We start from the raw sequence: 22707 nt of genomic DNA, 5'->3' as shown, positions 1-22707 counted from the left end.
AAATGAAATCCCTCTCATCCGAGGTTGGAACTTTTTATTTGGAATCCCAGCTAGCACCGTTCATGGTGATCCATGTTCTTGGTACATGTTTGAGCGTTTGGCTCGGCTGTTGCCAGAGCATGGTATCAGAAAGTGATGTAGAAACAAAGTATACTGCCTGAGCTGTGGGTCCAGGGAGTCACTCACACCTCAGAACTTGCAGGAGTTGTCCACCTGGAGGACAGGTGTTCTATCAGAATTCAGAGACCCCCTGAGCTGCCTGCAGGTGAGAAACCCCACGTACCGGGTCCTGCTTCCCTCGTGGTACTTGGACGACACTCTGCATTTAGAAATATCTCTGTGCGAGGCCATATTGATGGTAGGGACAGGGAGCGTGTGTCAGCAGACGACAAGCTGAGTTTGTGAATGTCAGGCAGGAGAGAGAATCTGTTTCCTGGGGACAGCAGCTGTGCTGGTGGTTGGCCCCATGTCCAGGGCATGAGCGCTTCGCACCCTCTTTCCATAAACACAGAGATCTCCCTCCCGCAGGAAGGCTGGCCTCCTCGGGCAGTATTTGTTTACACTTCTCCTGTTTATTTTTATAAAGCTTCTGTGACCAGGCAGCTAGGGAACCGAGACTGGGACAGAGCAGGGTGTCCAGAATTTCCCAAGTGTCACTTCTGTGTAATGTCTGTTGAATTCTTTTCCTAATTATTCACCAACATCCAAGTTACTTTCCAGTAGGTGTGGCCCGTGTTTAAGGAGAGATTGCTTTGATGGAATCCTTGTGTGTACTCTGGGATTTTTTTAAATGCACCACAAGGAAGAAGGGGGAGAAGAAATGGCTGGTGTGTAAGTGTACATTATTGGGTTGGTTTTCTGTTTATCTCAAATTCTAAGGTTTAGTGAAGCCCATAGTTAGTGATCCTCCACCAACTTGAAGAGCACCTTCTCCCCCACCTGTGAGAAGAAAATCATTCCCTTGATCCGCTCCCCCTCAGACACCTGAGCGCACGCTCGCCTTCAATACCACCAAACGCGTTAAGTCTTGCCTCCCAGTGAGTGGTCCTCAGCTCCTCCAGAGCCACTGAACTTGGTCAGGTCCTGCCATCTGCAGGATGAGCCAGGTGCCATTTCTGTGCACCACCTTCTCCTCCATCTTCTCTTTCCTTCCCATTCCCCAAATATCCATGGTGTCATTTGGGATGATTTAGGCTGCAAGGAAGAGAGGATTCCATGTCACGGAGCATACACTTCCCAGCAAGGAAGCAGGATATTGAAGGCTGCTTCCTCTCCAGAGCGCTCAGTCCTTGTTCTTGATTTGCAACACCTCCCCACAGCACGTTCCCAGCAGTCTGAAAGAGGAACGGAGTTGAGAAGCAAGACATTTAGATGAAATAATAGCAGCATTTGAACTAGCAACTCCAGCACCAGAGACGCTGCGCTTGGTTTTGCTCAAGGAACGGCACTCTGGCTTGCTGGGTGAGGGTCTCGCTGCCTCTGGGCGCTGTTTGTGAAGCCCACGGTGGCACTGTGTCTTAGCTGTAAGCTCTCTTGACCGTCCTGGGAAGAGAGAAGCCAGGGAGCAAGGCTTGTGTGTGTGTGTCTGTCTGTGTGCAGGGGCTGGTGTAAATCCTGGGGGAATCACCATTTTTCTTCTCTGGCTTATTTCTGAAAGTGGAAGTCCATTTCCAGCTTGGTATAAAAAGAGGGACATTTTAGCAAGGGAGACCCTGTGGACATCTGAAGTGTTTCCTCCAGGGCTTCCTCCCAGCATCCAAATCCTAAAGGAAATGGGTTCTCCTGACCCACGTTCCCTAACACCAGGTAATTTGCACCAACATAAATGGTGATCGGAGCTGTGTGAGCCCAGCCGCAGAGGAGTCCATTGAGCTGGGAAGGCATTGCTTGCAGGGTAAGCAGGTGACCTAGATGCAGGGGTGAGGGAGGCAGGTCTGAAGGGAGCCCTTCAAGGACAAGGTGCAGTCTGAAGAGGAAAGGGGAAGCACCTTTGAGCCGAGGGAGGATGGTGACAGCCAGATGACAGGGTGTGAAGAGCGTCATGCCTCCCTTCTCGGCTCATTTGACACCAGGACAGTTTTCACGTAAGCAAGGGGTTTGCCAAGGCTCTGAGCACAGCCAGGTGAATGGGTTTGCCGATTCTGGGGAAAAGAAAAGCCAGGGTTTCTGCCGTGTCCTGCACACAGGGCCAACTCTGCTCAGTGGACGGAAAGATGATGTGGGGAGCAGGTCGTTCTGCAAAGGAGAGAAGGCCTGGGAGTTTGGAGCCAGACTTTCCCCAGTAGCATATTGAACTCTTGGTTGAAGGCCTCTGGGAAAATAGACCTGACCCCTCCTTGGTGGTGGTAATGGCTTGCTCCCTTTTTCATTCCTGAACAGTTAAGCCATGATTGACATGTACCCAATGTACCGTTTTGGGGAGTGTAGGTCTGTAGATTTTGCAAAATGTAGATAGGTCCCGAGACCAACCAAGACAACGAGATTCTGTCGCTCTTCCCAAATTTTCCCAGGTTCCCGAGTCATCCATGCGAGCCCCAGGCAGCCACCATTGTTTTGTGTCTGTCAGGTTTTGCTTCTGTAGCAATGCTGTGGGCATGGAGTCACAGGGTGCATAGTCCTAGTCTGCTTCCTTCAGTGCAGGGCCCTTGAGGCTTGTTCGTGCGGTTGCATGCATCAGCCGTGTGTGGATTCTTTATGGCTAAGTAATATTCCCTTTTGAAGGCTGTGTGGCAGGCTGCTTGTCCATCCCCTTGAAGAACATTGAGTTCTTTCTAGGTTTCGGTGATTGCAAAGTGAAGCTACTAGAAACATTTGCATGTAAGGTTTTTGTGTGGACAGAGGTTTTGTTTATCTTGAGGAAGTGCCTAGGAGTGGGATTGCTGGGTTCTGTGGTAGGTGTAGGTTTAGCCTTATCAGAAGCCACTGTGGTTTTTTCATCTAAGGCAGAAGCAAGACGCTTTCTAAACACGGAGGTTTATAGAAGGGACTGGAGAGGCTCCCTGAAAAGTAGGTAAAAGGACTTTTATCCAGCACTTGTATTTGCAGGATATTGATGACGTCTGGTACTTCCTCTTGGGATTCTGAATCAGGGTCCTAGCTTCCATAGCAGCAACCAGTTGAACTCTCCACATGAAAGAAAAACTGGCCAGGCGTGATGGCGCCCTCCTTTAATCCCAGCTGCTCAGGAGGCTGAGGCAGGAGGATTGCAAGTTTGAGGTCAGCCTCTGCAACCTAGTGAGACCCTGCCTCAAAATAAAAAGGGCTGGGGGTGTGGCTTAGTGCAGAGGGCTTGCCGAGCATGTGCAAGGCCTGGGTTTGCTGCAGCCGGCCCAGCTGTTTGGATCAGCCAGAACATCAGGCTGGATGCCAGCACACCACTAGGAACACTCGGTAATAGACCCCGTGAAGGTTCTGGTACCAACGCCAGTAAAAAGAAAGGAGTGAGAAATGGAGTCTCACTGCCCAGTGCAGAGAGGTTGCCCATTTACACGCCCCAGCAGCTGTCACTTAAACATTTTGGATACTGAAAGAGCTTGCCACCACAATAGTGGAGTTCATTTCTTATGTATATGGTAAGTCACTCCGAGGCTGACCCACTTTCTTCACCGAGATAACTTGAAGACCCCCCGGTAGGACTGACCACAGCACCCGTGCTGGAGTGTGTGTTCGGATCTGTCGTGATTCGCAGCCAAGAGGCCATTCATTGTGCATCTTTATCGCCTGCATTGACGTCACCATCTTCACATTATTTGGAACCAGCTGTTGTTCGTTTTTAAGAGCAAACGTCTACACCCTGGACACAAGCCATGTTCCTCAAGACTGATGTCCAAATGGGAGATGAGATGTATGGGAGGAGTCTTTTTTTTTCTTTACATGGTTGCTATCATGTATCGTCCTTGCTCCTAAGAGGTGGTGGTTGTGATCCCAACATTTGTGTTCTGCCCCAAATTCATGTTAGAATGCTAACTCCAGGGGTGCAGGTGTTGGAGGTGGGGTTCTGGGAGTGCTGAGTTCACGAGGTGCAGCCCACGAGTGGGATGCGTGTCCTTGTGAAACGGGCCCAGAGAGCTCCCTGCCCCTTCCACCGTGTGAGGACCCAGGAGAAGGGCCCAGGAGGAAATTCTGGCCCATGGTGTGTAACAGATGAGTCTTGAGGACACTGTGCTCAGAGAAGTCGGCTGGTCGCAAAGCGTAAATGCTGATGGGTTCCCTTATAAGAGGTAGGCAGAGGAGACGAATCCCCCCTGCAGAGAGGCAGAATGGTGGTTGCCAGGGGCTTAGGGACAGGAGTTTTTCAGTTTTGCAGAAGGAGTACGTTTGGGTGGTGGGGATGGTTGGACAGCAGGGTGAATGTCTTCCATGCCACTTGAAAATGGGTAGAATGGTTTAGTTTGTGTTGTGTATTTTAACTCTGTTTTGGGGAAGCAAAGAATATCAATGTGCAGATTGTTTGAGTTTGGAACACTTGCCTAGAAAGGAAGAGAAAGGGTTCACCTCAATGCCACAGGAGCATTAAGGGTTTAACAGGAACTCTTTAAGTGCGTGGTATGCACAGGTGTTGTTTGTAAGCTCGATCTGTCTGACATTATGAGTATCTTAAACATAGAACAGAAAATGATATTACTTGTAATAGCACTCACCACAAAGGTTGCCATGCCCTTTGGGGGGTGATAGATTAACCCAACTGTGGCACATCCACACTGTGGAGTACTATTCAGCCGTGAAAAGGGATGAGCTATATTGACACAGGCAGAAAGATGGATAAGTCTTCCTAGTACTGGTGTCAGGAGATCCCACTGTACACAGTTCCATTTACACAACATTCCTCATGTGTGTCGGGATTGTGCGGATGCCACGTTGGTGTCTGCCGGGGGTCAGGATTGAGGATAGGTGGGGTATGGGGTGGTTCTTCTGTGTTCTTCTCAGTGACTCTCAAAATGTTCTTGTGTGGCCCTTATGGCCAGCCCCTGGTTTGCATGGAGCCTGAAGTGGGCAGGTTTGAGGGTCTTGTCCCGGGGGTGAGGGCACCAGCCGAAGCACTTATAAGAGGTCTTCAGCCTCCCTTTCCCATCAGGTTTCTCAGCCTCAACACTCGTGAGTTTGTGGCAGATTGTTCTCTGTCCTGGGGGACTGCTCTCTTCTTTATAGACTGTGGAGCCACATCCCGGGCCTTGGCCTGCTGGGTACCAACAGCATGCTTTTCCCCTCCACTGTGATGACTCCAAACGCCTGGTTTTGTTGAAGGAGGCTGGATGGAATTCTCATTTCTTCGTCTTTTCCTGGGCCTCCCTGGACCGCCCTCAGAAGCACCACTCAGATACTGACTTCCCCAGTGAGAACCGCAGTGCCTGTCCTTATTAATTTTCCAGAGCGTTCTTCCCCTTGAGGAGGGGGAGGGTCTGCCAACAGCCTTCCCTGGCAGGTGATAAAATAATTGCAAGTTGCAGACTTTCAATCTGAAATTTTTCCCCCCACCGGGCTCCTGGTGAGTGGGTAAGGAAACCAAGAAGAGGGTGTTTCTCGTAATATTTGCGAATAACTGCGTCTCCAGAAGTGATTAAGCGGCTTGGCCCACCATAATCCTAGGAGCTGACAAATTACCCCACGGGCCCCGGGGTTTCCTAGGCTGTGAATGTCTCCCACGGTGGCAGGTTCCCATGGATCTGGGAAGTCATTTTAATGGCTCGGCTCTCCTCCTCTAAACACAAGCTCAGGGCTTATTGTTCAGCGGAGGCTCTAAAAATATTGTTTGACTGCAGCACCTCATTTCCATTGCTAATGTGTGTCCCTGTCTCATAAAAGGTTCCTTAGGACACTGGGAAGGTCAGGCCTGCCTTAGAGTCCTGGTAGCCTTAGCTTTAGACATCAGTGATAAAGGGAAACACTCGTTTCATCACATAATGAGTAAGACCCGAAGAGAAGGGCCACGGAGCTGCAGGGTGAAGGTAGCCTGCACTGTGTGGAAAGCAACCTGGTCTCGTGGCTTCTGGTGGCCTCCCGTGGGTGTAAGCAGTGCCTTGTGGTGGGGTCTTGGGAAAGCAAATGTGCAAGAAAGCATCACCCTGCTAGCCTCAATAATTCACAACCCCCAGCAGCAGCTGTCTCATGTCCCTTGGCAGAATACCATCTTTGCCAGATCACCGAGCCCCGGCCTGGAGGCTGCCCAGGTCCAGATCTTACGTGGAACCTGTACTGGATGCCAGTTTCTCAGGGGTAAACCTGCTGGCATCGTTGTGAGTTATGCACAAACTCCAGACCAGTCTTTTGGTTGGGTTATAACCACCCTCAGGAGCAGAATGCAGAGTTGGTACTTCGTACCTTCCAGATGTTCGCCCCCGGCTGCCTGGTTCCAGTGTGCTGCTGGTCTGTTCTAAGTTGACTGTTCTAATTGGTTTCTGTCTTTGCTCCCTCCTGTCTGTCTTAATGAATTCTTTCACCTGTGTCAGAAGAGAAAGCCTCGTTTGCACCAAGCTCGTAAAAAGAATATTTTTTTTTCCCAAGTAAAACTAGCTGGATTTTGTGGATTGAGACTTGTCGTTGCTGTGCTGGGTATTTGATTAGAGGGTGGGAAACAAGTAGAATGAAGGCCACTTGAGTGTTTGATGAATTACAGTCGGTTTAACACGTAACCAATTGTTTCCCATGGTCATTAACACAGCCCTGGTACAGACATGGAAGACTTGATAGTCCCTCCTGCTGTAGAAGTTGGGGGTGCCTTGGGAGAGTCTAACTGGCTCAGGTTTCCTGTTTTAGATAAGATGAAAGGGCGCTTACCAAGCACTGCCTTCTTCAAAGTTCACGGTTACCTTGAAGACCAGCCTGCTCTGAAATGCTAATGTGACCTTCAAACTGTCCCTCACTGATACATATTTTATTTCCTACCAAATTCCCTTTGTTCCTCTTTTCAGACCAAATAGCAAACATGTCACCTGCACTTGGTCCCCTTTTCCCTAAAGCCTCTGCATGTCCCTTTGCTGCTGCCTTTGTGACCAATCTCGGTGCCCTTTCTCATCTCTCCACTGACCCCCATAGTGACATTTTGGATGACATTTTCTCAGGCTTTTCTCCACACCATCCCACCCTACCGTCATTCCCATTTCCCCACTGCCACTCCTCACCCCCAGGGTGCCCTAGAATCACACCAGGGTTGTCTTGGTGTGTCGAGGTGGTTGTAGCAGAATGCCCAACTTTCTTACAGGTCTGGGGTCTGGACGTCCAAGAGCAGGACGTTGATGGTGTGTTGCAAGACCCACTTCCTAGTCTCACAGGCACCTGGGCAAGGGGCAGGGGAGCTCCTGCTGTCTTCCACACGGCCCGGTTCTGTACCCCAGAGGTCTGCCCTCATCTTCCAGGCTGGTGTTGGAAGGAAGGTGGGCACCCAGCATGCAACCTACAGCGCTGCTTACTATAGAAAATCCAAGGGTGCTCAGGCCTTTCTTCCACGGTGTCTACCCCACCGCCTGTCCCCTGTTCCCTCACCCCCCACCTCCACCACCACCTCTGTCAGTGTTGCCTCTGTCCCTGTTGTCCCAGTAACACACACTTATGGAGCACTTGCTGTATACAGCCAGGCGTGATGCTCAGTACCTGACAGAAGAAGCCATTTATTCCCGCCAGCCCTAAGAAAGAAGACAGCTCCGTGTCGTCCACAGCTGAGGGCCAAGGTCCTGAGGTCTGAGTGCCCAGAGGTCATAAGGCTATTATTCAGAACAGGCCATGTGGATCTGCAGATCCACATTTGTATATACTTATGTGTTGATAGGGTACAGCACAGTGTTTTTGAAGCATGTATGGAGTGCAGAACGGCTGTTTGGAGCTAATTAACTATGCATTGCTTCACATGCTTAGCATTCTTTGGTCACGTGAATAGCAATTTTCAAGATACAGTGCATTGTTCTTAACCGTTGCAATCATGGTCTTCCTTGGGTCTCTTGAAGTTATTTCTCTTGTCTGATTGGAACTTTGCATGCTTTGACCTGCGTCTCCCCTGCCCTCCCCCCGCCCCTGGCACCTGCTGTCCTGCTGCTTTGGTTTCACATGTGAGCGAGGTCATGCGATTGCTGTCTTCCTCCACCTGGCTTGTTGCAGGTAACAGCGTCCTGTGGTTTATCCACGTTGCAGACGGCAGGGTTCCTTCTCTGTCAGAAGGTGGACCAGGGTGGCCTTGTCTGCACACACCACATCCTCCTCATCCTACCCCCCCTGGATGGACGTGGAGGTCCACTCCATACCTTGGCTGTCATGATGGTGCTAGTACGGTGAGCGCAGGAGGTGGACCCCGTCTTTCATATGTCACCAATAGGACTGCTGGGTCGTGCGGTAACTCTTTTTTTTAAACTGCATGGGAACTTGGGTACTGGTTTCCATGACTCCCTGCCAGTCTGCATTCCCACCAGCCGTCTGTCCAGGCTTCCTTTTCTCACTTCCTTAACCATCAGGCCTTTCTGATAAGAGCCTAAGTTTTGCGATGTCACTTTTTTCTTTTTTTCTTTTTTCTTTTTTTTTTAATTCCCCTGGTGCTTAGTGATGTGGTGCATATTTTCATGGACCCCTTGGCGGGATCTTCCCCCTCCTGAAGGATTTCTCTTGGTTTTTTTCATGTGGTGAAGTCGTCAGTGTATTTCCTGACATTAAACCTGCACTCCTGGGATACGCTCTGCTTGGCTGGGACAGTTTGTCCTTTTTGAATATGTGGCTGAATTTGGTTTGCCAGCACCTTGTCTGGAGTGTTCACGTTCCTCTTACTGAGGAAAACGGGGCCGTGATGTGCCTTCTCAAGTTTCCTCATCCAGGTTGGGAATTGGGATCATCCCGGCCCCATAAAACAAGTTGGGCTTTTTGGAAAGTGTCATCGCAAGGACTGCTTTGCCTCAGTCCAGGTCTCCCTGAGACAAGGGCTTAGATGGTCATATTTTAGCTTGTGTCCAAACCGTTCGTCTCTGTCTTGGTGGTGCAGAAACAGCCCCTGAAATCATGGAAGCGCATGGCAAGAGCCGTGTCCCCATAAAACTTTATTTACAAAAACAGGCCACGGCCAGATTTTGTCCTGTGGACTGTCATTGAGCCACTTCTGCCTGAGATTCACCCTCCCATGAGCCAACGGGTGTGCGCTCATATTCTTATCTTCCTGACTGTCTAAACGTACGTTTCCCAGCCTGTCTGCTCTTCACTGCTCATCTGAACTTTTGCCATGTTTGCATATTAATATTCTCTGATATTTTTCCTTAAGTTGAACCATTCCTCTAAAGCATACCGGTAGATACTGGTACATTAGTTCCGTCAGTCGGTATAGCACACGTTAAGTAAAATTTTAAACACTTGTCCCTGTGCTACTTAAAATCACTTTGAGTACCACCAGGGAGTCTGAGGTTCTGGGGTTTCCCCCTTGGTACCTGGGACCCAGTGCCTGCCATGCAGTGTCTCTGCCACTGAGCTGCAGTCTCAGCCCTTTTTATTTTGACAGTTTCCAAGGTAGGCCTCAAACTTGAAATCCTCCTGCCTCAGCCTCCCTGGTAGCTGGGATACAGGTGTGTCCCCTGTGCCCAGCTGAGAGTTGTTGGTGTTCAGGGATATAGCGCTTATCACAATTTCCAGTTCTACAGATGTCTCTTAGTAAGTTGTTAAGTGGAGGCGCTGCCCTCCCTGCTAGGATGAAGACAGACAGACAGCTAGAAATCTTATTTCTTCTCCCTGCCCAGGGAGGATCACAGATATTTGAAGAGTGGACTGTCACAGAGGCAGATAAGTGTGATATTAAACATGTGCAAGAGCTGGATGCAGAAGCACAGGCCTGTCATCCCAACAGCTCAGGAGACTGAGGCAGGAGGATGGCAGCTTAGTGAGACCCAAGCAATTTAGCAAGACCCCCTCTCAAAACAGAAAGGGCTAGGGGTATAGCTCAGTGGTAAAGCACCCCTGAGTTCACTAAGTCCTAGAAAGAAGAGGAGAGGGGAAGAGGTTAAGAGAAGGGAAAGGAAAGAAAATGTGACCGGGTGGAGAAGATTCTGGAAAATCAGACTGGCAGCAGAGATTATCACCTTCCGAAACCTTGGAGTCTCCCCTCGGAAGCGTTTAGTTCAGTTTTGAAAACTCGGAAATGGAGTGAGTCACGTGTCTTCTCCATGGTGGCTACCAACACCAATAATCCACAAATGAAAACGTTCATATTGTGTCAGGTTTATTAGAACACTGGATTTCTGGGGTTTCTTTTTTTATGACCATGAGGATTGTACCTATGAATCAATCCATATGGATAAGAGAGACCTGAAGTTCCCCAGTGTGAGAACAGGGATTGTGCTGATTGTATCATAATGTAAGTTCTTCCACCACCTTGGGATAACTTTGTTGGATTTCTGTTGAGGCTTCTAACGGTGCTATTCATTATAAACTGGCTGAGTCTCATGTTCCCTAACTGAAGCCGGGAAGTGAGGTCGACTGCTGATGCTGAGACTCCGTGACCCTTGACAGGAAGGCACCTCCGTGTCCACCCACCCACCAGGGCCCCCACAGGCGTCTGGCCCAAGGCCATCATGGCTGGGGAGACCGCGGCAACCTTTAGTTTATAACCTGAGCAGGGCTCATGTTTCCCGTGTTGAGAGGATATTAAAATGATGTTGGCATGGCCACATGGTGTGCAGTTGTCTGAGCCCACACCGTACTTAACCGCCAGCCTTGGGGTCTGGCCAGATGTTATAAGCGAAACCCGATTTTAACGAGATCCTTCTGGCATTTTCTTTGGGCCGCCAGCCAAGGCAGTTCCATTTTATGCTAAATTCCATGTTATGGTGGGTAGGTCATCTAGAACCCATCTGCAGCCCCGAAGAACATTTCTCCCTGCTTCTGTTCTCAGAGTTAGGATGGGAGTCATATTGGGTTTTGCGGGATTTTTTTTTTTTTTTTTTTTTAACATTTATGTCGTGGTTGTAAAGGTGATGTGGACATGCTCTGTAATTTCCACAGCAAAATCAAAAAGAATTCTCAGCATGTTTGTGTGCCTTTCACCACAGATAAAACAAGTTTACATAGGTTCAGAATTGCTGGTTGGGCAGAAAATGGAATTCTCTGGGGAAACTAATCCATCACTGTTCAAAGAGAAGTGAACCCGGTGCAAGCGAGCCCCAGAGAGCAGGATGCGATCCCCAGCTCTTACTCTTTCTGTTGACTGTTGCTAAGTCGAAGAGAGAGAGCTCCGGGATTGCACTGCTCCTGCGTGGTCGCCCTTGGCCTCTCTCCCTTCCTGATGTTATCAGCACCCTCTTTCCGCCACCACCTTGACTCACCTCTGGCAGGGAGCCGGTGGCTTTCAGGCAGCTGCAGTTCTACAGGAGAAACCTTGACCAGGAAATGTTGACCTTGGACGCACAGTGCTGTGAATAGGGATGTTAGTTTTTGTGGAAACAAAAGGACCGTCCACCGCTTGGGTTTCTTGGTGATGCCATTGTCCTCCTCCATTCCCTTCGATACACCGGGTTGGATAAGTGTCAGCCAGTGCCTGTTGGGTATCTGGCCAGACCAGAGTTGCTTACCTGTCTCAGGAGGTGGCTCTCTTTGTTTTAGTCACTGCCTTAAACAACAGTCCCTCAGGTTTCATCAGGATGTGGAGGTAATTTTTCTTGATGCAGACTTTTAGCACTGAAGGGGACCCTTGTAGGATATGGAAACTCCATGTCCTCACGGAGATCTCTTACCTGCCCTGTGACTTGGTTTCCTCATCTGCAATGTGGGTTTTTTTATTCATAGGTTTTTGCCAAGGCTCTTTGATTAATTTACAGAAAGCCCTTGGTGTCATTGTTATTAAACAACATGAACAGTTTGTGACCGAGATCCCTCTTCACAGTTTTGAAACTACCCTTTATATGACAGTTATCTTTGGTTTCAGAATTCACTGTTTTTTCTGTTGTGCCAAAATCTTTAATTCTTGTCCTTCTCCTTTAAAGTCCTCTGTTTGGAAATAGTGAAGACGCGGTTTGATTCTCTTTCTTACCACCGTTCATTGACTCCAGGCGCTCTGGTTTCTCTCGGCTGTCCGTCAAGTTCGGCAACACCTTGAATACCAGCGGCTGCGGCTGGAGTTGAGGTGGGGGTACTGTGTGCCCCAGACAGTGAATGGGCTCCGTGCCCTCCGATGCGCCTGAATGGGTGGAACACCCCACGTGACCGTGCAAACAGAAGGCTAGGGAGTCGTGCTGATGGAGCTCGGATAAGACAGCGACCACTCCTGTTGAAGGGCAAGAGAGGCTGCCATCAGGAAGGGACACTAGGCAGGGGTGGAAGGGGGATCTGAAAATGGGGTTTCTCAACCTTGGCCCTATTCAAACTTGGGGCCAGATCCTTCTTGGTCATGGGCACAGGAGGTGATTTGAACCTTCCCTGCTGTGTGCATGGTAGGATGGCCAGCAGCTTCCCTTGAGCTTTGTGGACTGCGTGGTGTCTGTCGCAACTCTTTAGCACTCTGCAGGGAAAGTTCAAATCAGCTGTAGGCAATTTAGCAACTCATAAACATGGCTTTGTTCCAATAAAGCTTTATTTAAAACACAGGTAGTGGGCCAGACTCCCTATGGGCCTCAGTTTGCCAACCCTTAACCCAGACTGTTTAGAAATAAACCTCCTGTGCCCATTGGCTTTGAGTCTGAGTGTTCCAAGTATGTAAATCTGCTAACTGCTTAATGAGAACTCTGCTCTTAATGCCGCACATGGGTGCCCTCGGTGTTGGTGAGAGCTAGAGATGCAAAGCCCACCCCCGCGGCTGCCTGAGTTTTAAGCGTCTGCTCTGCTGAAGAAGCACTATTTCCAAGGGCCAGCATTGCTTGGGTGTAATGGTGCACTGTGTTAACTCCCAGCAGTTTGGGAAGCTATTTGTGGACGGGGCTGTGTTGAAGCAGTGTGGCGATCACAAGAAACAAAACAAGCTCTTGGTGCATTTTAAGTCTACTCTTCTTGCCCAGGTAGGTGAGACAGAGTCACATAACAGTTTCTCTTGTGAGGCTGGAGGACCTTTTGTTCCAGACAGACGGGACTTGGCCATTCTTCTTAAAATGTGGTCCTTGTTTTAGGCCTTTCTTGGATCATCTCAGTTGCACCTCATTTTTCTGCCTGGCGATATTTTTGCTCACTCAGCTGTTCTCTAGCAGTACTGTGAGTTATCTGGAGTCTCTGGGGAATAGCCACATAGATGGTGACTTGGTGTTCCCTGGCAGCAATCCAGAGTCGAGCAGGAATGGGGGGTGAGTAGAGCTGCCGGTAGTGAGGCATCCGCTTTTGAGGACATCAAAACCAGCTCACTGTTCTCAACCAGGGTGGGGTCCATTGGACAATGTCTGGAGACATGTTTGATTGGCAGGCTGGGAGGAGGGATGCTACTGGCATCTAGAGGGGAGAGCTCAGTGCACAGAACGCAGCCTCCGCTGTGGCCAAGAATGTCAGCCAAGGTCTGTCGGGAACCCCTGAGTGGGCTCCCTGGGACACTCTTGTAAGTCAGTGGCGAGCCTGCTGGCTTCAGGCTGGCCTAGAGGTTGGCACTAGGGTCACCAGCCCCTGGCCCTCACACAACCTTCCATCACGATGCTGCCAAGCCCTCGTTCTCCTCCCTTGTGACTACTTTGGTACCTGCCACCATGGCCCACGCTAGGGTGCTGTCTGTCACTTGCATTCTGATCTTGCACTGTATACGTATGGCTCACTGGACAGCAGAGCTGTGTCGAACGCCGAGGGAGAGCTAACGGGTGCAGATGGAGAGGTCTCCACTAGGGCACACTGAACGTGTTAATTAGCCTTGGAGTCCATTGCGGGGAGGGTGGGGTGCTGGCGGTGTGGAGGACAGGCTGCCCCTGGAAGAGACGCGTCTGGAGGTGCCATGTCTTCTGAGATGGCCTCACCCAGCCTTGGCACCCGCGAAGTAGCAGTTAATGCTGGTTTCTGGTGCAGGCAGCAGATCCTGCTGGTCTGTGGTGTGTTGTCTTGTGACCCCACCCCTACAAGCTGAGTGACGTGGGTTTGTCCCTCCAGTGTTCGTTCCATTGCTTATGGATCAGATCCCTCAAAAACTCTGGGGAACCTGATCTGTACACAGGTAAGTAGAGCAGAGAGTGGCTGCAGGAGGCCCCCCTGGATTCCTGCAGGTTTTTGCAGCAGGGTCAGCATGAGAGCCAGCCCTGTTGGGCCAGTGTGTGCCCAGTCCTTCCCTGGAAACCAGGAGGCTGAGAAATGGCCTGTGACCTGCAGTGCTCAGTCCCATCGGCTAGTCAGGACACAGAAGGGAAGACGGCCAGGGCGATGGCTCCTGTGACCACAAGAACTATGAAGTCTTAGGAGAGAGCAGCCACCTCGACCTGAACATGCAGCAGGGCGTCAAGCCGAGAATCCACCGTGGCCCCACTCCCTCTGTCCATTGGAGTTTTTGTAGTTTCTACCTCTCCAGGAACCTGAATGATCAAAACTTGGGATAATACAGTCATTGGTTGTGCAAGGCCTGGGGCTGGGGTAGGGAGGTCATAGGAAATGAAGGTGGAGGGAGAATCAAGATAGTCAACTGCAAAGGGACTTTTGTTATGTCCTCCAATGTACTAGTCTGTTTTGCTATAATGAAATACCTGAGGGAGGTTACTTTATAAAGAAAAAAGCAATATTTATGTTAGCAGTGCTGGGGGATGGAACCCAGGGCCTTATGCAGGCTGGGCCAGTGCTTTGCCTCTGGGCCTGAGAGTTTCGTTTTAACTATGGTGTGAAGGTCCAAGGTCGAGGGGCTCATTCTGTCAATGGCCTTCTTGTTGGTGTGGAGCATCACATGGCAGGAGGCAGGAGACCTATGGTGGGAGCATAGGGAGGAGGGGCCCACTTACCTCAAGGGCAGCACATCCTTGTCTTTGGATTCTTTCTCTTGTAAATCACCGGGATTCAGTCTTGCAGGCTCCACTCCTGGCCTCATCTAGTTCTTACTGCCTCCTAGAGGCCCAGCCTCTATCTAAACAGAGCAGTGGAGAGGGATTCTGATCAGCAACCTAATTAGGTAGTGGTGGTGTTGTAAAGAGAGATGCAAGATTCTGTGCGACTGATTTTAAAATGAATAGCAACCACCATATTACTTTATTAGATAAATATAAGCTCCGGATTCTGTGTGTAACCAGGCGATGTGGGTTGAGGCGGGAGTGGGAAAGAGGGGAGGAGGAGAACACGGCAGTCTCCGTGGTGGAGGAACATTCCCCCCTAGTGGGCAGATGGGTTATTGCAACGGCAGCCTATGTGTGGAGGGGGAGAGGCAGAGGGGCCCAGGCTCCTGGGGCACAGGGACCAAGGCTGATGGAAAGAGGCCAGGGCCGAGCAAGGCTGAGAGGCCCCTCCTCCGGCATAGGGAGGTCTGTGGCCTGCAGGCCAGTGAGCAGAACTTCCTAACCGGGGAATTAGGAGTGCTTGCTCCTAACCACAGAGGTCACTTTACAAAGAAAACAGGAGTGAGAGCACCTGCTACCCCTCTGTCCCCGAGAAAGGGCTGTGGAAGGTCCCTGATCCTCAGGCCCCCAGGCTCACACGCCCTCCCCTGCAGAGCCTTTTGCTTTGTGTTTTCTAACATCGTCTTTCAAGTACCATCATCCAATCCAAAGCTTATCTGAAAACGTCTGGAATTTTTCAAGCGTTTTGCTTATTAGCAGCTGGCGTTTGGAGCAAAGAAGAAATCAGGAGAGGGCTGGTGTAGCTCGGCGGTAGAGCACGTGCCTGGCATGTTTGAGGTGCTGGGGAATGAGACGGATCAAACCGTTAAGCACATGGACGGATCCCAGGTTATGCATAATTATAATGTGTCAATAAAACAAAAATAGAAAAGGGAGAATCCCCAGCTTCCTGAGAACTGCTCGATGCCATACCCGCTGGCCTGAGCAGCCTCTTTCCCTGGGGTGTTTGGTGTGTGGTTGTCTGTCCCCGCCTGCCTGTGAGCCATCTGAGCCAGGCACCGGCTGCCCTCTTCTTGGGCCGAGGGACAGCTCCTCATGTGCACTGCAGCTGGGGCACAGACCAGCACTGAGCTACGGCAAAGAGCAATTCAAACCAGAAGTCGGTGGAAGCCTGAGGTTGAATTTCTGTAACAGAGACATCCAGCCAGGGCACTCAGGCAAACCGTGCTGTGTTCTGCTTCTCAATATAGTCGGTGGCAACTTACAGATATTTCAGCTTAGAGTTTTTCAGCTTCACAGTGGTGCAAAGGCAATAGGAATTCAGTGGAAACCTTACTTCAGATTTTGAATTTGGCTCTGTCCCCGGGCAAGCTATAGAAGGGCACATGCCCTCTCTCTAGATAGCAGCAGCAGAGCTGTAGCTCCCTGTCACCCAGGTGGTCATGAGATGAAAGCCCATTCCGTACAGTATGCTATATTGTCAGCGCTTTTTGGATACTGTGTTTTGTGTCTTTAGATCCCATAATGTACAAGATGCCCATCAGTGTTAGCTTCCCATTACTGTGACAAAATGCCTGAGATAATTGGCTTATAAGGAGGAAAGGTTTGCTTTGACTCACGGCTTCAGACTTTTGGTCCATGGTTGCTTGGCCCTGTTGCCTCTAGACCTATGGTGGGAGCATAGAGAGGAAGGCTGGGGTCCCAATATCCCCTCCAAGGACTCACCCCCAGCAAGCCAACTTCCTCCCGGTAGGCCCTACCTGTTAAAGGTTCCACTACCACCTGTTAGCACCCTGGGCTGGGATGAAGCCTTCAACGCAGGGACCTTGGAGGACACCCAGCCTGAACTGCAGCACCACCTGTGCAGGTCCGGGAGAGACTTCAGCGCTTGGTTGTAGAGCAGGCTTTGTCTTAATGGTTTCTGCGCAGCCGCCAGGTGAAGACGGTTCTGAACGCCCTGACGGTTGGCCAGGCGAAGCTATGGTGCCGGCGGGTCAGGGCTGCTCTGTGCATTGCCAGCTTCCTGCGGGTTTATCAGGGCGTCACCCCACGTTAGTCAAGGCACGTCTATGGGCTGGGAAGGCTGTACTGTTGTGGGCGTTTCCCACCTCGCACCCACATGGGGTGACCTTGGCCTCATGTTCCTCCCTCCCTCCCTCCCTCCCACTCTTCTCACCTCCACCCGCTTGGCTTCCTCCTCCGGCAGGTTTTTCCCACTCGGCCTTCACGTTCGGGATCGAGAGCCACATCAGCCAGTCCAACATCAACGGGACACTAGTGCCGCCGGCTGCCCTCATCTCCATCCTGCAGAAGGGACTGCAGTATGTGGAGGCCGAGATCAGCATCAACGAGGTAGGCGCACCCCGGGGCCTGCCCCACCGCTAGCCCGCAGAGCCCTGCGTCTAGGTGTGCCTGAGCAGGGTGCAGGACGGAGTCCGGGCTTCCCTGGGCCGTCTCGGGGTGGGCTTCGGCAGCCTTCATTGTCCCTCTTACGGGGATCTGTGTTTTCCATGTAAATATGCAGAATCACAGGCATGACCGGAAGGAGCCTCAGGAGGAGAGAGGGTGATCCTCCAGTGAGAGGGTGTCGGGATTATTTTTATGATCATACTCACAGAGGCTGAGGATGGAGCAGTGAACTGAATCCTACCAATTTGCTTATGTCCCATGGTGCCTTTCAGATTGAGATAGGGTTGGTGACAGTTTTATAGTACATTGGAGGATTGGTCATTCAGGTTCTAAGGGGCTTCCTCACCCGCCTCTGTACTCAAGATTCTCTAGAGAAGATTCTCCTGGCTTCCTGACATGTGTGGAAATCTCTGGCCATCTTCACCTGGATCCCACCCTTACTGAACTCCACCCCTCTCAGAGATCTGGCCACAGCCTACCCTGATCTGTCCTGCCCAGCACACCCAGCCTTCCAGGGCTCCCTCCCTGCGTTTTCTCTGACATTAGTCTGATCCTTACACGCCTTTCTTATTCAGAGCATTTTATTCAACTTTATTTCAGAAATAATGTATCTTCTTTTGTGTCTCATGAATTCGTCGGCCATTTTCCACCAGCCTGTGTCTTGGAAACCATCCCGGTCTGCCTGCCTCTCGCTCCTCCTTCCTTGGTAGTGTCCTCCTCCTCTCCTTAACATTGCATGCGCGGGGGTGGTCTGCCTGACTCTTTCAGGCCCCACCTGGTCACCTGGTCTGTAGACCCAGCCATCGTGGGGAGATGAGCACATGACCCCTGCTCCCCTGCGAGCTCTCGGATCAGGGGGTGTCGTGACCTGATTTCCCTCTGCCTGCCCGTTTCTGTGGCTCTCAAGGCCAAGATCCCTCCGTGATGTCTCAGCCACCCCAACGCCAGGGTGTCTAGAGGTCGATGAAAGATCTCACTTGGCAGAAGTTTCCAGTCATTTAAGAAGATGTGAGTGTGCTTTAGAATGTGGAGGAGGAGGTGTTTTCCTTACCTGGCACCTTGCCCAGCCGTTTGGGGTGGGACTGCATGAAGGAGGAAGGTCACTGGGGGCACCAGGACTGCTCAGCCTTGGCCATTGCTTCCACGGCGACAGTCCAGGGGGCAGGGGGCTGGGGAGGCGGTGCATATCGTTTCCTGTAGTTTCTGTGATTTCAAATAGTGCATCGTCATCAGAGATCAGTGGGCTGATGTGCCTCAATTCCTCCTCACTTCAGAGGTAATTCAAGTTCAGCACTCGGCAGACACGGCGTGGAGGCATGTTGCATTTCATGCAACTCAAATATCTGAACGAACTTCCTCCCGTATTTTGAAGTGTGTTTAGAAATTTTTTCATGGTGGATAGAAACCAGAGAATCAAACAGCGATCGAAAAAAATGTGACTCGGAACCAAGCAATTCTTGTGGGTTATATCATGGCTTCATCGAGGCAGTCCTTTGAACCCGGGAATCATCCCACATAGCCACAAGTGCTTATTTTATTAAATCAAGTGGACAAATGCACCGGTAATCAAATGCTGAATGGCATAGTCATTTCTGAATTGTGCTTAATGCTACCAAAGAGTTCCCCCTCCCACGTAAGTGGCTGGTTATTCACAGAGACTTTCCAGCAGCCCTTAGCACAGGGGTGGATTCCCAGCCTCAGGACTCTGCGCTGGGGGCGGGGGTCTCTGGGAAAAACCCCCTGTGTGCCTGAGGACTGGGGCTGCATTCCTGGCCTCCACCCACCCGAGGGCAGTGCAACACCTCTCCACCCGACCACCTCCCTTCACCCAGTGGCTCCAGACGTGGAGAAATGTCCCCCAGGATGCAGACCGTCACAGACGGGATGAAGTGGTTCTGGGCAGGTGTCCTTAATGCCCAGATGTGGGTCGCTGCTTACCGGATGTCAGTGCTGCCACTCGGGCTGAGCACTGCAGCTGGGTCTCCAGGACCGGCAGCCCCTGCCCAGAGTCCCTGCAGCCTGCTCCCGTGGGCGCCCGCGGCACCCCGGACCGGGCGTCCCCCTGCCCGGGAGCCCCCCTGCCCGGGAGCTGACCAGCTTGCTTCCGCAGGACGGCACCGTGTTCGACGGCCGCCCCATAGAGTCCCTGTCCCTGATCGACGCCGTGATGCCCGACGTGGTGCAGACGCGGCAGCAGGCGTTCCGGGAGAAGCTCGCGCAGCAGCAGCAGGCCAACGCCGCCGCCGCTGCTGCAGCCGCTGCTGCAGCCGCCACGGCCACCGCCACCACCGCAGCCACCCCAGCCCCCGCAGCCGTTTCCCAGCAAAACCCACCAAAGAACGGAGAGGCCACGGTGAACGGGGAGGAGAACGGCGCGCACGCGATAAGTAAGTGTGCGGCCGCGGGCTCCCGGGCTCCCGGCACAGGGCGCCCCCTGCGCCAGGACCCCCTCGCAGGGCTTTGCAAACGGCCAGACTTGGGAGGTCGGCCTACGGCCTTTCTCATCCAAATTCATCCTGGCGGTGGGATCCTTGGTTGAAGGGGATCTTGCTCTTCTGAGAACCCAAGCCTATCCAGGCCACGTCCAGTATGAGTCCTGTCCACCAAGAGCAAAGGTGCTCCTTCCCAGAGGCCTTGGGTCCAGCCTCCAGCCTCGCACTGTGCAGGCTTTAGGCCAAACGGTGGGATGAGAGTGAGCTCACCGTGACTTCTCGGGCACCCTGCCCAGGCATGGGGAGTCATCTTATTAGGTCTGCCCCTTGAGGTTAGCCCCTGTTAGGCAATTGCTCAGGAATGTTGAGCAGATAAACCAGAGATCCTTATGAACTCCAGAGGCTCTGCTTTGGGGTCCGAGTTCACATGCATGTGCATGTTTGTGTGTATATGTGCATATGTGGTGTGGCCAAGTGTGTGCTTCCTTAGTTAGAAACTGGTTTCCTTATGCAGCTGGAGGGTGAAGGAGAATGTGACACTGGCATCTGACCCCAGAGTCCCATCGCCCCAGCTTCCCCTTTTGCAGAGAGCTGCCTAATGGCTTCTGAGGCTTCAACCCATGGCCATGCCCTGTGGCTAGTTGCCATCCACAGGTTGCAGTCAGGTGGCACAAAGGCCATCGGCCAACACAAGTAAGGACCCCCAGTCGCATCCTACATGATCACTATTCATAAGGCCCAAAATTGCGGAACAGAGATGAATGAGACAAGATCTGGCTTGTACAGAAGAGTCACTGTTCACTGCAGTGGGGTAGGATCCTCAAGTTTTCAGAAGCAGACACAATAGACGTAGTTGTTTTTGTCATCTTATGTCATCGAAAAGCATTTATAGTTAGTAAACTTTGAGAAATCATTGTTTTCCAAGGAAGAAATTTTGCAAGTGTTTAAACTGTACCCGCTTCTTTTAAATCTTTAGAAACTATAAAGTGGTATCGATGTTATTCCCAAGCCTGGAAGACATGGGTATGTCTTTCTCTCTGTCCCCCGAGTCCCATGCCCTCCCTGGCATCCACAGCCAGCTCTTGTCTCACCGTAAGGCAGCCTCTCCACTCTACCACTGCAGTGGACACTGTGGGCAGATCTAAAGTTAGACTTAACTCTGACCCACAAAATTCTCTGTCCTGCAATTTGAGAGAGAAACAGCCACTTTCTGATATGGTTCTCTTGTGGGGCTCTGTTACTATAATGAAATACCTGTGGTGAGCAGCTCATACAGTGGAAAGGTTTATTTTGGCTCACAGTGCTGGTGACTCCAATTCAAGATCAGGCAGCTCCGTTGCTTTAGGCCTCTGGCCAGGGCAGGAGCATGTGGCAAAGCACCAGCCAGAAGGCAGAGGCACATGGACAGAGGGGAGGCCCGCCATTTCTTTCAGGGTGACGTCTCCAGTGACCTAACTTTGGTGCCACAAGTCTGGTCCTCTGAAAGACTCCCCCACCTCCCACAAATGGGCCTTTCGGGGACTTTTAGCAGCAGCGTTAGCCTGGCTTATTTTCACCATCAAGATGACTAACTCCTACGTTGAAGTTATTTAAAACTAGGCCAGAGAGTAGGGAGGCCCCTGTCCTGGGACCCATGGTGAGAGCCTGGTGTGTTGAGACACAGTGTCCAGCTAGAAGATGCTCTGCTGACCACCTGCCCCAAGATGTGCTCCTTGCTGGTTGGTCTGCCACCCCTGGCCTGCACCTCTGGAGGCTGGCTGCCCACCGTGGGTCCAGGAGCAGGCGCTCTGTGCTCTGTATAGGCCAGGTCTGCACATAGTCACCCTGGCTGGCCGCTCTGGGTCTGGGTCATTGTGCAGATTGGAATTCCACAGTATCGCCACCTTGGTCCACTTCTCAGACCCCGCACCTCGCACATAATCCCCAGACCAGGCTGTTGAGGTGGGGGCTTTCCAAGGGTGTGTTTTCCCAAGTGCAAAGCCTGGCTTCTGCGCCTCCTGGGAGCTTCAATTCCCACCCCCCCACCCCCGCCCCCCCATGGCTACCGAGGACGCCAGCGCTCCTGTTGCCATCAAGAGTGGGGGATGGGGAAATGCTCTCTAAAGGTGGAGAATGTTTTCCTCGTCTACTGAAGCATAAAAGAAGTGTCGGCGCCTAACAGCCTGGTGTTCCTCCAGCGGGACTTGAGAACTTTGTATGAGGGGTCTCGGTCTGCGCAGGACGGCCGGGCATTGTCTTATTTTTACATGTTGAAATAGAAGCAGTACACTCTTAGGTTAACCTAACACTGAAGAGGAAAGGAATCCTCTTATTTCTGGGGTTTTCCAAATACCTTCACAAAGTGCTCAGTTCTTGACCCCATTGTACAGCCAGCTGTTGACTACTGCTGGTTGGTTGATGACCACACTACTGTTGCTGTCTTGTAACCATCTTTTTGAAGTTCCTATGTATAAATATAATCACCTCATAAGGTACTGTAGGTTAGGACTTAAACATGTAAATTCTTAGGGGAAGTAATTCAGCTTGAAAGGGTAGCCACAGGCAGTGCACAAACATGAATGTGACTGTTCCGGTCACACTTTGTTTATAAAAATTGGCAGTGGGTTAGATTTGGCCCATGGGCCGTGGTTGACGGGCTTCAGTTATAAATAGCTGTCTTTATCCTTTGTTCAAATTTGAAGAATGTTTTCTGTTATTATAACAAAATACCTGAGGCTGAATGCTTTATTGAAGAAAAGACATGTATTTAGCTCATAGTATTAGAAGCTAACTGTCCAAACAACATGGTGCCGACACATCACGGTGGGTGGTGTGGTGGGGTGCACATGTGAGAAGGAGAGATCACGTGGCCAGACAGAGGTGCTCTCTTAAAGGTTCCTCCATTGCTTATCTCCCCACCTGGGCGCTAAACTTCTAGCACATGAACCACAGCACCATCAAACTAGCGTGAAATACTTTTTAAATCATGTAAAAGCCACAAA

The 22707-nt window shown here is 51.2% G+C and overlaps 1 protein-coding gene across 2 annotated transcripts in view; it reads left to right on the top strand.

Annotated features, from left to right (window-relative positions):
* Tbl1x (transducin beta like 1 X-linked) overlaps nt 1-22707 on the top strand; it is a 184178-nt gene that overhangs the window by 137619 nt on the left and 23852 nt on the right. For both annotated transcript variants that reach the window (XM_077107801.1, XM_077107800.1), the window contains exons 5-6: nt 17092-17237; nt 19405-19681. In XM_077107801.1, coding sequence (XP_076963916.1) covers nt 17092-17237; nt 19405-19681 — 423 coding nt within the window. The remainder of the gene's footprint in view (nt 1-17091; nt 17238-19404; nt 19682-22707) is intronic.

Source organism: Callospermophilus lateralis, chromosome Y, assembly GCF_048772815.1.
Source record: "Callospermophilus lateralis isolate mCalLat2 chromosome Y, mCalLat2.hap1, whole genome shotgun sequence".
Taxonomy (NCBI): domain Eukaryota; kingdom Metazoa; phylum Chordata; class Mammalia; order Rodentia; family Sciuridae; genus Callospermophilus; species Callospermophilus lateralis.
The sequence above is the reverse complement of the archived record's forward strand: the minus strand, read 5'-3'. Positions and strand labels throughout refer to the sequence as shown.